At 43.6% G+C, this 14750-nt stretch overlaps 1 protein-coding gene across 2 annotated transcripts in view; it reads left to right on the top strand.

Annotated features, from left to right (window-relative positions):
• Positions 1–14750, top strand: part of LOC110536815 (bone morphogenetic protein receptor type-1B) — a 115996-nt gene that overhangs the window by 71337 nt on the left and 29909 nt on the right. For both annotated transcript variants that reach the window (XM_036937169.2, XM_090191976.1), the window contains one exon: positions 6730–7009. In XM_036937169.2, the coding sequence (XP_036793064.1) occupies positions 6904–7009 (106 nt within the window). In that variant the 5' untranslated portion in view covers positions 6730–6903. Of the gene's footprint in view, positions 1–6729; positions 7010–14750 lie in introns of those variants that run through there.

Below are 14750 nucleotides of genomic sequence, written 5' to 3'. Positions count from 1 at the left end.
TACAAAGAAACACACCAATTTCTTCCTCCCAGTCTCCCAGGCTCTTTCTTTATGGTTGGGCTGTAACCCATTTCATACCAATGTAGGACCAATAACTCAATTAGCAGTTACAACATAGTCTAATACCGGGGTTTACCTTGTGCCTTCTTGCATTGTTGAGAAGTGTCTGAAGTAACGTTCTACATCCTCTACCTTTGAGTAGGTTTTATGAATGCTTATTCAGATGTTGGCCTTGTTTGTTTTCTCAGTGTTTATAATGGAAACATTCAGTAATGTAAGCTCTGTGTAGGGAACTTGCCTGGCCCGGATGTGTGTGTTTGTGTGTGTGTGTGTGTGTGTGTGTGTGTGTGTGTGTGTGTGTGTGTGTGTGTGTGTGTGTGTGTGTGTGTGTGTGTGTGTGTGCGCACGCAGGTGAGATGTTTACGAGCATCACCAACCAACGTCATGACATTTATACAGCCCAGTGTAGGACTGCAGGCATTCAGCTCACAGGAAGTGTGTGGGCCCGGGCCCTTGTCTGTCAGTCAGTCAACACCCACTGCACCTTAGACTTAATTATAACTTTTGTCTCTGCATGGGTTTTCTTATGCAATTATGCAATAAACTGACACATAGATACACATTGTACTACTTTAATCTAGAACAGATCATCTTCAAATATTTTAGTTGGAATCATATATCAATCAAATCAAATTGTATTTGCCACATGCGCCAAACAGGTGTTGACAGGTGTAGACCTTACAGTGAAATGCTTACTTACAAGCCCTTATCCAACATTGCAGTTTTAAGAAAACATAAGTGTTAAGAAAGTATTTACTAAATAAACTGAAGTAAACAATTAATATATTTTTTTTAAATAGATAAATTACAAATAATTAAAGAGCAACAATAAAATATACAGTGTGTACCGGTACAGAGTCACTGTGCGGGGGAACAGGTTAGTCACAGTAATTGAGGGAATATGTACATGTAGGTTCACTCAATCACTGTAATTATTGACTTGCGTTGTGAATATTTGCATGCAGGTGTCTTTTCTAAATGATACATGACATAGCGGTTTACATTTCCTTCCCAAAAGCAGTTTAGTGAATTGTATTTAGGGCTGTCCCCAACTGAAAAAAATATTGGTCGACTGAGTGTTGTCTGTTCTTTCAACCAATTGATTGGTTGAAATGTTCAAATATGTATTTTTCCATATATAGACACATCCTATTTGTTTAAATCAAATCAACTATACGCAGTGAGCTTGTCTCATACTTTAATCACAGTGTTTTATTAAATAATGAATATATCATAATTCAAATGACTAGAGGGAGTCCGACCTGCAATTGATTTGATTGTGTTAAAACAATGACAGTGAGTGACTGTGTGACTAGCACCTGTTGTCTTTTTCTCCTCCCTGCTGCAGCGACCACCTCATAACATCAACAGTGTTTATAGTGTTGTCTTTCTCTCCTCCCTGCTGCAGCGACCACCTCATAACATCAACAGTGTTTATAGTGTTGTCTTTCTCTCCTCCCTGCTGCAGCGACCACCTCATAACATCAACAGTGTTTATAGTGTTGTCTTTCTCTCCTCCCTGCTGCAGCGACCACCTCATAACATCAACAGTGTTTATAGTGTTGTCTTTCTCTCCTCCCTGCTGCAGCGACCACCTCATAACATCAACAGTGTTTATAGTGTTGTCTTTCTCTCCTCCCTGCTGCAGCGACCACCTCATAACATCAACAGTGTTTATCGCTCTGTCCGTGTTACTGAAGCATCGCATGCACGTGACCAATAGGGCCTATCCTATAGCATATCATAATCACATCACTAAATTGGTTATAACAAACTCTGAACACCGTAACACATGTGACAACAAAATGGATGCAGAGGATGTGACAAATAAACACAAAACAGGGGGAATGTTTACTGGTTGCTCAGAAGGTAAAGGGAAGTCAGATTTTTTGTATTTCAATTGAACCTTTATTTAACTAGGCAAGTCAGTTAAGAACAAATTCTTATTTACAATGGAACAGTGTGTTAACTGCCTTGTTCAGGGGCAGAACGACAGATTTTGACCTTGTCAGCACGAGGATTCAATCTAGCAACCTTTCGGTTACTGGCCCAACGCTCTAACCATGAGGCTACCTGCCACCCCGGTGTGTGGAAAATACTGGAGATCAAGAAAAATAAGGTAAGGAGCCAGCGCTGCGTGTATATTATGTCCCAAACATGTGCCTTTAGCTTACAATATAATTTATCTGACCGTTTGGAACAATGTAAACAACACTAAAATAAATGATAAGCGAGAGAGTAAAGAGAGTAAAATAAATGATACCAGAGAGTCTGTTGTACCGCCTTTATTACAGCAAATTCTAAAACCAGTCGCATTCATTCATGAATGCAAATTCCAAAATGGGAAGGTTTATTTATTGCTTACGATAATTATTCAAGGGTTGCTTTGTTATTTTATTTTAAAACTAAAATCTTGAATAACTTGTATAATGAATGATTGATACTATAGCTTATAGAAGTATTTAAATATAGGCCTAAGTAAGTTACGGTATTAAGACGAAACAGAATGCTCTACAGCTCAATGGTGTTTATACAAGGCTGACATACTAAGCCTACTAATGATAATGACATGACTTATTAATATAATAATGATGATCATAACAATAATAGCTATGGTTATTATAAATGTAACTTTCAGACAATTTGGAACCGTGTAAACAACACTAAATCAATTATAAATAATACCAGAGAGGCTGTTCTAAAACATTTTTTTAAAGTAAAGCCTTTTTTTAAAACAGCCGAATGTGTAAAGTTGTTTATCCAACATGTTGTGGTTGGTGCTCACAAACACTCAAACAGGCAACAGAAGCAGGATCTGTCTTATTTCTGTAGATATACAGTATATGGATGATTTATAAAGCCAGGCACATTTAATAGTTAGGCTGTTGATTATAGACCTAATTAACTTGTGGTTTCCTCTCCTCACTTTTAGCCAATTAAGGCAATGGCTGTTTTCTCATCTTCTAACTCCGCTGCTGCCTCCACAGCTTTGTTCTCTACACCAATATCCTGGTTAACTCAGCAGCGCACTGACATGTTTCAGAACCGTGGAGAGTCACTGTTATCCATCATGTGAGAAAGCGCATCTGTTATAAAATAATCATATTTTTATTAGTGTTGCACCATTGTTCCTACGTAATATAACCATATCCAATTTCAGTAGCACATGTCTTAGAGTGATTTTGGGGGGGGGCTGCTGCTGGTCTAAAGAAATGTTGGTCGACTAACAGCCTATCAACCAAACAATCGACCAGTCGACTAAATGGCCCCAATTGCATTTGAAGTTGGTGGCATTCAGTTTTATTTTCAGAAATGACAATTGGAAAAACTGTTCTGTCCTTCTGTATACTAAGACCTTGTTTCTCGTTCCATATTGTGTTCTCAACTCAATTGTGTTTTTATTTCAGAACTGCTGAATACAGAATCTCAGAATTAAGGCCAGCTATCATTGTCTTGTGGAATGGGTTTGCGGACGAGTCTTATCCATTATCATCTGCAGAAATATAAGTGCTTTCCGCAGCTCCCTCACAGAGAGAGAGAGCCTTGCTGTGACAGTCCTTTACTGTCCTTCAATAAAGTTAGATTTTCTTTCTACTCACTCTTTCTTTTGGACTTCAAAGCTTAAATCGCAGTATAATCTCTGTGCTGTGCCATTGTGTGGCTCTTGCATATTCATAAGGTTCTTTCTTTTCTCTCTGGATGAGACTCTGCAGGAGAGGAGAGCTGTGGACTGGAGAGAAGGAGGGGGGGGGGGTCACATTTAAATGGGATATCATTTATATATGGGATCCACATAATGATTTAGAGAGTGCTGCGTCATACACTAACGATGCTGCTTCTGAAACTGATATCGTGTCAAACTGCCAAAGCAGGTGGATACGTTTTATTTAAAAAACATTTTAACAGCATTGGTTATTATCCCACAAACTTGGCTCTATAGAAAAACCAGGAGCCTGATGGGAGATGGGAGCTGGGTGTATTTAACAAGATCTCAGTGTTCTTCATGTGAAATGAGGATGATGAGCGCTCCACAAAAGGAGGTACGTCTCACTGTCTGGCCTTGGGATAAACATGATGTCGCAGTCCTCTCCATCCCTGCACACTGATTGGGCTCCCTGCTCCAGGCAGCTGTGTTGCCACGGTAATAAACGGTGAAAATTCAGCCCAAGATTCTGTGACAGCAGCAAGTTTAACCACTGAGCTGCCGAAAATCCCCCGATTTTTCTGAGGCCTCGGGCAAATTCCCCCCCCACCCCCCCCCCCCCCCCCCCCCCCCCCATTTCTCACGGAGCCCGGGGTCAGTGTGGCCGTCGGCGGAACATTGCTCATGACACGCATTCCTTCGCTGGCCCATTGTAATTTAATCATCTGGGTTGTTGTCACGGCTTTTTGTTGCCATGGCTTAGTGGTGAGGTTATTCTTCACAATTTTACTTGCAGTATGACAAAAGGTGTTTTGTCTCAAAGTTTTCCTTTTTGAATTTTGAGAAGCTGGGCATATTTTCATGCCACATTACTGCTAATATGTTTTTTTACAACTGTTCTCATATTTGTGGGTGGTAGTGATAACCAACAATGACACCAAGTACCAGCCAAATGAGTCAAGCTGTTGTATACAGGTGCTTTGCATGTCCAAGCAAATACTCCTGTTTCACTGATCAGGGTTTAGTTGGAGAGCAACAGCTAATAACAGTGTGGTTGCATGAAGCTGTCAAGGTGCTGACAGATGGTTCTTCTTAAGAAACCTAACCAACAGATGGCTGGCTATATGGAACAAGACTTGAAAAGTGGACCTGCGGTTTGGAGCTCAGCAGAGGAATCAAAGCAATAGTGAAAGCGGTCAGGATAGAAAGGGTTAATTTAACATCTCAAAACACCAGCCAGCCCACCAGCCCGCCGCTACTTCCAAAACTCCTTTATCTGCCCGACCAGACCCCCACCAACCACCCCCACCTGCTGCGCCCCTTACCCCCCAAACCCCCTCACATCTCCCTGGTTCTTCGCGGCTGCTTGATCAGGGCAGGGGGACTCCACGCTGTGCGTTTGATGCAGCTCAGAGGGGGTGTGTGAGGTGCGCTGACCCGTTCACATCCCTCCTCATGCACTCGTGCTCCAGGAAAGGCAGACTTATCACATTTAATCCAGAGCGCTGCGCAAATCAGGAGTGACAGATAGACATACAGCCTTGCAGGGAAAGAGTTCCAGACTACAGCCCTTGTCTACTGACCCCCTGTCCTGTCCCCTATCCTGAATGGGAAAGAAGCCCCCTATCCAGGCTGGGTGAGAAGCCCCCTATCCAGGCTGGGAGAGAAGCCCCCTATCCAGGCTGGGAGAGAATCCCCCTATCCAGGCTGGGAGAGAAGCCCCCTATCCTGGCTGGGAGAGAATCCCCCTATCCTGGCTGGGAGAGAAGCCCCCTATCCTGGCTGGGAGAAAAGCCTCCTATCCTGGCCAGGAGAGAAGGGGATTCAAGCTGCTGTTCACAGAGGTCCTTATGGAGACATAACAGGTGTAGGAGAAGATCAGCCCATTTGGTTGGTTTTCCATGGTTGTTTTTCCTCTAACCACATTCTCCACTGCCATCAGGACAGTATGGCAGCTGTTATTGTCTTTATTTGGCTACCTACCGCTCACCCCACCATTTGGACCACAGATTTTTTTTATCTCCCGTTGTTAAACACACACCCTCCACAAAATCACGGCATAGAATGACACCGTATGTTATTTGGCCCTGTTGCACCTTCACACCACAGCGAACTGTTTTGAGGGGCACTCTAGCAAACATGATATAATCTTGGTAATAGTTAGGCTAATCCTTTTAAGGTTATAACTCACAGAAAGTATTGTGCTGCCTGGTGGAATTTGGTCCAATTGGGAGGCAGTGTGTGTGTGTGTGTGTGTGTGTGTGTGTTTGTGTGTGTGTGTGTGTGTGTGTGTGTGTGTGTGTGTGTGTGTGTGTGTGTGTGTGTGTGTGTGTGTGTATATATAAGTGGATTGGTGAGAGAGGGGGGTGTGTTGCTAGCTGGAGGTGTGGGTGATAATCACATGACCTGTGAAGAGCTTTTGTCAATGTGTACGGGCGTGTGTGTCAGGCCGTGTGTGTTTGCTTCACACTTTGCCTACTGCTCTGTAACTGGTCTGAGATGAGCTGTCACACACAGGAGCTTCTCTCCTGGACCCCAGAGATATTCTGAGATACAACGGCACTTCTTCCACTGGAAGAAGTAACAAAAACACATTGCCTTGAATCTATGAGAAACATTCTTACTTTCCCTCTCATCCTCCATGCTTTCAGCCTCTCTGTGTCTCTGTCTTCAGAGGACAAACTGGTTTTATATATGCCCTTTCACAGACCCCATTCAACCCAACTTTATCTCCACTACTCCCCTTGCTGCCCTCTTTTGCCCCTCTGCCAATCTCCTACTTTTTGAACGTGAGTGTATGTGTGCCAGTGCGTATTTATGTGTGTGTGTTTGCATGTGTGTTTGCGTCTGTGTGTGTGTGTGTGTGTGGTGGGGTCCAGGGAGGCTTAGCTGTACCTCTGTTGTTCTCCCCACAAGGTGTTCAGAGAAAAGGCTGGTCAAACAACGCTGTGACAGAGAGCAACTGAGTAACTCCCTCCTCCTCCTCCTCCTCCTCTCCTCTCTCTCTCTCTTCCTCTCTCTCCCAGGCTGTCAGTGCATAGCGCTGGAGGCTGCAGGGTGGCAGTGTGTTGTGAGGAGTTCCTGAGATCGCAGAAGAGACAGAGGGGGACTGGCACTCACTCACGTAGAGTCACACACACATCCTCTCTGCGTAGTGGCGAGCTGTGTTGCCAGCTAGTGTCTCAGGGATTGTGCGTGCGATGGTACAGAACAGTAGGATGGTGGCTGTGTGGTTGCCGTGGGGATGGGCCTGGAGGACTGTACTGCTGGTGACTGGACTGGCTTCACTGAGACCCGGGACTGATGGTGAGTAGCCCAATACACGACTATCTACTGCATTGCTGTTACTGCAGGACTGTCTGTCTGTCTGTCTGTCTGTCTGTCTGTCTGTGCTAACTTATAACAAACTTCAGCATGGTCTTTAACTGATTGTCTGATTGGTGGTTATATAGTTTGATTCCTGACATATTGAATGCAAGTCTATTAATCTAGTTATTAATAAGTTGTCCTCTTTTTGTGATGTTCCCTAACCTAGTGGTAGAGTACTGCAGAGTTAGACACTTTGATTTATTGAGCAAAGGCATGTTTTCACAAACTGCAGGCAGGTTTGCTTTCTGTATTGTTGGGGTGAGGAGGTGCACAGACTCATTGGGAGGTTGGCTGTGGGTCTATTTTTTGCCCAGTGGTATTTATGAAGGGGCAACTCTATTATGATCTCCACCGGGTCTAGCATGTGAGCATTAGCAGTCATCTGCCCCCCACCCCCCCTCCTCCCCCTTTTCATGTTTTGAATTGCTTTAAGATGGACAGCCAGTTGTCATTTTCAATGAATGCCACTGAAAGCTTTGTGATGGACTGCAGGGGATCCACGGCTGGAGGTCTGGCTGGGGAAGATTACGCTCATTGTCATCGCTCCTGTTTCAAAGGCTATCAACTTGGAGAAAGATATTGATTATGTGGAGTTAATCATGGATATTTGCATTTGTTTGTGCAGAGCAACAAGTGTCAATCATTTTGAGCAAACCTAGTTTACATATGCATAAGCTTCTGTTATACTATAGCTGGTGTCTTTTGAATGGGGAAGGTTTTGTATTAATTAGTCTATAAAACTTCTGTTGTCTTCCTGTGTATGGTATGGTGTGGTGTATGGTGTGGTGTATGGTGTGGTGTATGGTGTGGTGTTGGACTTTGAGACAGTCGTCACACATTTGTTAAGAACACAGTTGGGTGTCAAGCTTTATAACTAAAAGGTACACATGCAGTGTATTCAGGAAAGTATTCAGACCCCTTGACTTATTCCACATTTTGTTGTATTACAGCCTTATTCTAAAATGGAAGCACCTTTGGCAGCGATTACAGCCTTGAGTCTTCTTGGGTATGACGCTACAAGCTTGGCAGCGCTTGAGAGGATCTGCAGAGAAGAATGGGAGAAACTCCCCAAATACAGGTGTGCCATGCTTGTACCGTCATACCCAAGAAGACCCGAGGCTGTAATCACTGCCAAAGATGCTTCACCAAAGTACTGAGTAAAGGGTCTGAGTACTTATGTAAATGTTATATTTCCGTTTTTAATTTTTAATACAATTTCTAAAAAACAGTTTTTGCTTTGTCATTATGGGGTATTATGTTTATATTGATGAGGGGGAAAAACATTTGAATCCATTTTAGAATAAGGCTGTAATGTAACAAAATGTGGAAAAAGTGAAGGGGTCTGAATACTTTACGAATGCACTGTACACACACACACACACACACACACACACCCCACACACACCTCACCCTTGCAAATCTAAAATAGCTGTGACTGTCAAGTTTCATTGAGTTTGTTTTTGAAATGATTGCCTGTAAGAAGGGGTTAATTAATATCTGTCTGTAAAACCTCTGCCCCTCTCTGTTTACTGAAGAAGGGGTTAATTAATATCTGTCTGTAAAACCTCTGCCCCTCTCTGTTTACTGAAGAAGGGGTTAATTAATATCTGTCTGTAAAACCTCTGCCCCTCTCTGTTTACTGAAGAAGGGGTTAATTAATATCTGTCTGTAAAACCTCTGGCCCTCTCTGTTTACTGAAGAAGGGGTTAATTAATATCTGTCTGTAAAACCTCTGCCCCTCTCTGTTTACTGAAGAGGTTAATTAATATATGTCTGTAAAACCTCTGCCCCTCTCTGTTTACTGAAGAGGTTAATTAATATCTGTCTGTAAAACCTCTGCCCCTCTCTGTTTACTGAAGAGGTTAATTAATATCTGTCTGTAAAACCTCTGCCCCTCTCTGTTTACTGAAGAGGTTAATTAATATATGTCTGTAAAACCTCTGCCCCTCTCTGTTTACTGAAGAGGTTAATTAATATATGTCTGTAAAACCTCTGCCCCTCTCTGTTTACTGAAGAGGTTAATTAATATATGTATGTAAAACCTCTGCCCCTCTCTGTTTACTGAAGAGGTTAATTAATATCTGTCTGTAAAACCTCTGCCCCTCTCTGTTTACTGAAGAAGGGGTTAATTAATATCTGTCTGTAAAACCTCTGCCCCTCTCTGTTTACTGAAGAGGTTAATTAATATCTGTCTGTAAAACCTCTGCCCCTCTCTGTTTACTGAAGAGGTTAATTAATATATGTCTGTAAAACCTCTGCCCCTCTCTGTTTACTGAAGAGGTTAATTAATATATGTCTGTAAAACCTCTGCCCCTCTCTGTTTACTGAAGAGGTTAATTAATATATGTATGTAAAACCTCTGCCCCTCTCTGTTTACTGAAGAGGTTAATTAATATCTGTCTGTAAAACCTCTGCCCCTCTCTGTTTACTGAAGAAGGGGTTAATTAATATCTGTCTGTAAAACCTCTGCCCCTCTCTGTTTACTGAAGAGGTTAATTAATATCTGTCTGTAAAACCTCTGCCCCTCTCTGTTTACTGAAGAGGTTAATTAATATATGTCTGTAAAACCTCTGCCCCTCTCTGTTTACTGAAGAGGTTAATTAATATCTGTCTGTAAAACCTCTGCCCCTCTCTGTTTACTGAAGAGGTTAATTAATATATGTCTGTAAAACCTCTGCCCCTCTCTGTTTACTGAAGAGGTTAATTAATATATGTCTGTAAAACCTCTGCCCCTCTCTGTTTACTGAAGAAGGGGTTAATTAATATCTGTCTGTAAAACCTCTGGCCCTCTCTGTTTACTGAAGAGGTTAATTAATATCTGTCTGTAAAACCTCTGCCCCTCTCTGTTTACTGAAGAAGGGGTTAATTAATATCTGTCTGTAAAACCTCTGCCCCTCTCTGTTTACTGAAGAGGTTAATTAATATCTGTCTGTAAAACCTCTGCCCCTCTCTGTTTACTGAAGAGGTTAATTAATATATGTCTGTAAAACCTCTGCCCCTCTCTGTTTACTGAAGAAGGGGTTAATTAATATCTGTCTGTAAAACCTCTGGCCCTCTCTGTTTACTGAAGAGGTTAATTAATATCTGTCTGTAAAACCTCTGCCCCTCTCTGTTTACTGAAGAGGTTAATTAATATCTGTCTGTAAAACCTCTGCCCCTCTCTGTTTACTGAAGAAGGGGTTAATTAATATCTGTCTGTAAAACCTCTGCCCCTCTCTGTTTACTGAAGAGGTTAATTAATATCTGTCTGTAAAACCTCTGCCCCTCTCTGTTTACTGAAGAAGGGGTTAATTAATATCTGTCTGTAAAACCTCTGCCCCTCTCTGTTTACTGAAGAAGGGGTTAATTAATATCTGTCTGTAAAACCTCTGCCCCTCTCTGTTTACTGAAGAAGGGGTTAATTAATCACTGTCTGTAAAACCTCTGCCCCTCTCTGTTTACTGAAGAAGGGGTTAATTAATCACTGTCTGTAAAACCTCTGCCCCTCTCTGTTTACTGTAATTAGATTTCCCCTCATATAAAAGATACCTGTGATAAAACCAAGCATCATTTGGTGTGCTCCTTCCAGGTGTTATGTGGCTGCTAATGAGCTACACCCAATGTGGTAATTATGGGTAATCAGCCGACCCATTCCATGTTATAGCACTATTATTTTACAGTTATACATCAATGTGGGTCCAGGAGGAGAAATACACTATTTATTGTGCTTTGCAGACAGAACATCATATAAACAACCAGAGAATAATCAAATGCATTGATGGCCTTGAATGGCACATACTGTAAGCCACTAAACACCTTGGAATGTTCCAAGATTGTCTGGCGTAGAGAGAATGGTCCTGCTATGCTTCTGGTTTTGATATGCACTGTGGGCTGATAAAGTGCTGAGACTTGGTGGCTACATTGTTTATAAAGTACCAAGGCTAGGCTTAAAAGCTAACAGAAATGGCTGTAGTGCTCAGTTGGTGGCAGCTTTAACAGTTTGTCTCCAAATACTTGACTGATGATCAGTGTGGGAGACTTCGGTCAATGGAGACATCTACAAAGTATATCACTTGACTTAGGTCGCATAGGTCAGGAGTAAGGACAATGGACTATTTCAACCCTCTGTCTGTCTGTCTCTGTCTCTGTCTGATGTAAGGTAATGAAAATAGCAGTCACTCACAGACACACCTTTGTGAAGCATGTGGGCATCAGTTCTACCATGAAGCACAGAACCTTCTCTCTCTGTCACACACACACAGCGAGCGACAGGCAGGCAGACAGACAGACAGACAGACAGACAGACAGACAGACAGACAGACAGGCAAGCAGGCCGAGCTGGGAGGACAGGAGACCAGCTGCTTCTCGTTTCCCACTCATGTTTAAAGCTCAGCCTACCAACCCAAACTGCTGTTTTAATGGGCGCAGTGAATGAAGACTTGTGTCTGGTCAGTCAGAGAGACAGACTGTCTGTCTGTCTATCCCAGTCTGTTCTCTCTCTTCTAGCCCTTCTTCTCAGCCCTCTACCCTTAACCCAGTTCTCTCTCAGCCCTCTCCTCCTCAGCCCTCTCTCTCAGCCCTCTCCCCCTCAGCCCTCTCTCTCAGCCCTCTCCCACTCAGCCCTCTCTCTCAGCCCTCTCCCCCTCAGCTATCTCCCCCTCAGCCCTCTCTCTCAGCCCTCTCCCCCTCAGCCATCTCCCCCTCAGCCCTCTCCCCCTCAGCCCTCTCTATCAACCCTTTCTCTCTCAACCCTCTCCCTCTTAGCCCTCTCTCCCTCAGCCGTCTCTCCCTCAGCCCTCTCCCTCTCAGACCTCTCCCCCTCAGCCCTCCCTCTCTCTGCCCTCTACCCCTCAGCCCTCTCTCTCCCAGCCTTCTCTCCCTCAGCCCTCTCCCCCTCAGCCCTCTTTCTCTCAGCCCCTCCCCCTCAGCCCTCTCTCCCTCAGCCCTCTCTCCCTCAGCCCCTCCCCCTCAGCCCTCTCTCCCTCAGCCCTCTCTCCCTCAGCCCCTCCCCCTCAGCCCTCTCCCCCTCAGCCCTCTCTCTGCCTTCTTTCCAGTACTGCTGGGACAGATCAGTCATGGTTCTCTAAATTAGCACACATGGGAGGTAACTCATAAATCTTCACACCGTGGTTAATTTGCCACCTGTTATTTAGGCTGATGTAAAGTTCCCAAAGAATAATATTTTCTGAATAGGCCCTAGACCTTATAGTGTGGTGTTACAACTTACACAAATGACTGTTCTACTACCCAATGTAGGCCTATTTTGTTCTGTAGTAGACAGTATGTGTGGCATGGCTGCTGATAGTCCTTGAGTCTTGCCGCCATGCAGGACAGGAGTGAATACCAGCCAGTGAAAGACCCAGTATGATGCCATTTCAGAATGATATCCATTTCAGAATGATATTTATTTCAGAATGATATCCATTTCAGAATGATATCCATTTCAGAATGATATCCATTTCAGAATGATATGCATTTCAGAATGATATCCATTTCAGAAAGATATCCATTTCTCCATTTCAGAATGATATCCATTTCAGAATGATATCCATTTCAGAATGATACCCATTTCAGAATGATATCCATTTCAGAATAATATCCATTTCTCCATTTCAGAATGAAATCCATTTCAGAATGATACCCATTTCAGAATGATATCCATTTCAGAATGATACCCATTTCAGAATGATATCCATTTCAGAATGATATCCATTTTAGAATGATATCCATTTCAGAATGATACCCATTTCAGAATGATACCCATTTCAGAATGATATCCATTTCAGAATGATATCCATTTTAGAATGATATCCATTTCTCCATTTCAGAATGATATCCATTTCTCCATTTCAGAATGATATCCATTTTAGAACGATATCCATTTTAGAATGATATGCATTTCAGAAAGATATCCATTTCTCCATTTCAGAATGATATCCATTTTAGAATGATATCCATTTTAGAATGATATGCATTTCAGAATGATATCCATTTTAGATAAACATAACATAGGATGTAACGTGGAGACGCCGTAAGGCCACAAGCAGTAGAAAACGAATGGCTTTATCATCTACTAGACTCAGCAATGTAAACAAGGTCAGCTCACCCTCTCCCTATCCCAGATCCCACCTTCCGTACTCTACTGCCTGAGAGGATCACACCATGGCAACATGTCACTCTATCACTTTAAGTTTCTCTACACTACACAGACACAGCTGAAAATGAACTATTTGTTGAAAACATATTTTGATTGCAGTCTCTTGTGATATAACATTTCCTACATAGATGTTATTTCAGTGTAATTGCTTTGGCATTATAGGGTGGCATTTTCTTTGTGCCTATTCCATTTACCTAAAGTCAAATTGTGGGATCAGTGATTGAAAGTAGTAGACCTACTGTAAGTTCAGTGGAGGCTAGAGCAGGGTACAGAAGCCCAGCCGCATCAGGGCTACGGTTCTATGGTCTGAGGCCCAGCAGCATTAGGGCTACGGTTCTATGGTCTGAGGCCCAGCAGCATTAGGGCTACGGTTCTATGGTCTGAGGCCCAGCAGCATTAGGGCTACGGTTCTATGGCCCAGCAGCATTAGGGCTACGGTTCTATGGTCTGAGGCCCAGCAGCATTAGGGCTACGGTTCTATGGTCTGAGGCCCAGCAGCATTAGGGCTAAGGTTCTATGGCCCAGCAGCATTAGGGCTACGGTTCTATGGTCTGAGGCCCAGCAGCATTAGGGCTACGGTTCTATGGTCTGAGGCCCAGCAGCATTAGGGCTACGGTTCTATGGTCTGAGGCCCAGCAGCATTAGGGCTACGGTTCTATGGTCTGAGGCCCAGCAGCATTAGGGCTACGGTTCTATGGCCCAGCAGCATTAGGGCTACGGTTCTATGGCCCAGCAGCATTAGGGCTACGGTTCTATGGCCCAGCAGCATTAGGGCTACGGTTCTATGGTCTGAGGAGCAGCAGTAGGTCCATCCCAGCCTTCTTCCAGCTCATGATCCCCAAGCAAAACCTGATCCCAGTACAGATGTTCTGCTCCAGTGGTGGGACTGCATGAGACTGGGAACCACAGAGGGCAGTGTGCTGGGGGTGTGTGTAGGGGTGAACAAAGTTTGGCTCTATGGAGGCTTAACACTGCACCTGTGGTTTCAGAGGAAGAATTTGGTGGGGGGTATGTTTGGGTGACTGTAGGGTTCTTGTCTTGATCACTTTCTAGTGTATGTAACGGACACCCTTGAGAGCAGTGGGCTTAGGATAGAGAGAACATGAGGGTTGAGAGTGTGGGACAGAGGAATAGAATGTGTGAGATCGAGAGAGAGAAAAAGGAAGGAAAGAACCTTCGATGAAAGACATGCAGCCACTTTGGTAGGCATTACTAGCTATCCCTAATCCACAAAATGATCTGTGACGGTATCGTCTCTTCAGATATCTCTGATATTGGAGAGATTTATACAAACCGAATCAAATTTTTGTGAGATGTTCTGTGTTAAGCTGATGGCTGTAACCTTGCGCTCACAAAGACACACAGCATGTGTGTGTGTGTGTATGCCTGTCGGTGTGTGTGTGTGTGTGTGTGCGTGTGAGAGCGATTTGACACAGGGCTGTAGAGGAGCGAGTGGGTCTATGGTGCTCTCTGTGTCTAAACATGGTGTTGGAAGACAGACAGACGGCAGTGGCTGCAGTCTACGCTGAGGTCTGTACTGAA

The sequence above is a fragment of the Oncorhynchus mykiss genome, chromosome 12 (genome assembly GCF_057628025.1).
Source record: "Oncorhynchus mykiss isolate SJ-2025 chromosome 12, ASM5762802v1, whole genome shotgun sequence".
In the NCBI taxonomy this organism is placed as follows: domain Eukaryota; kingdom Metazoa; phylum Chordata; class Actinopteri; order Salmoniformes; family Salmonidae; genus Oncorhynchus; species Oncorhynchus mykiss.
The sequence above is the reverse complement of the archived record's forward strand: the minus strand, read 5'-3'. Positions and strand labels throughout refer to the sequence as shown.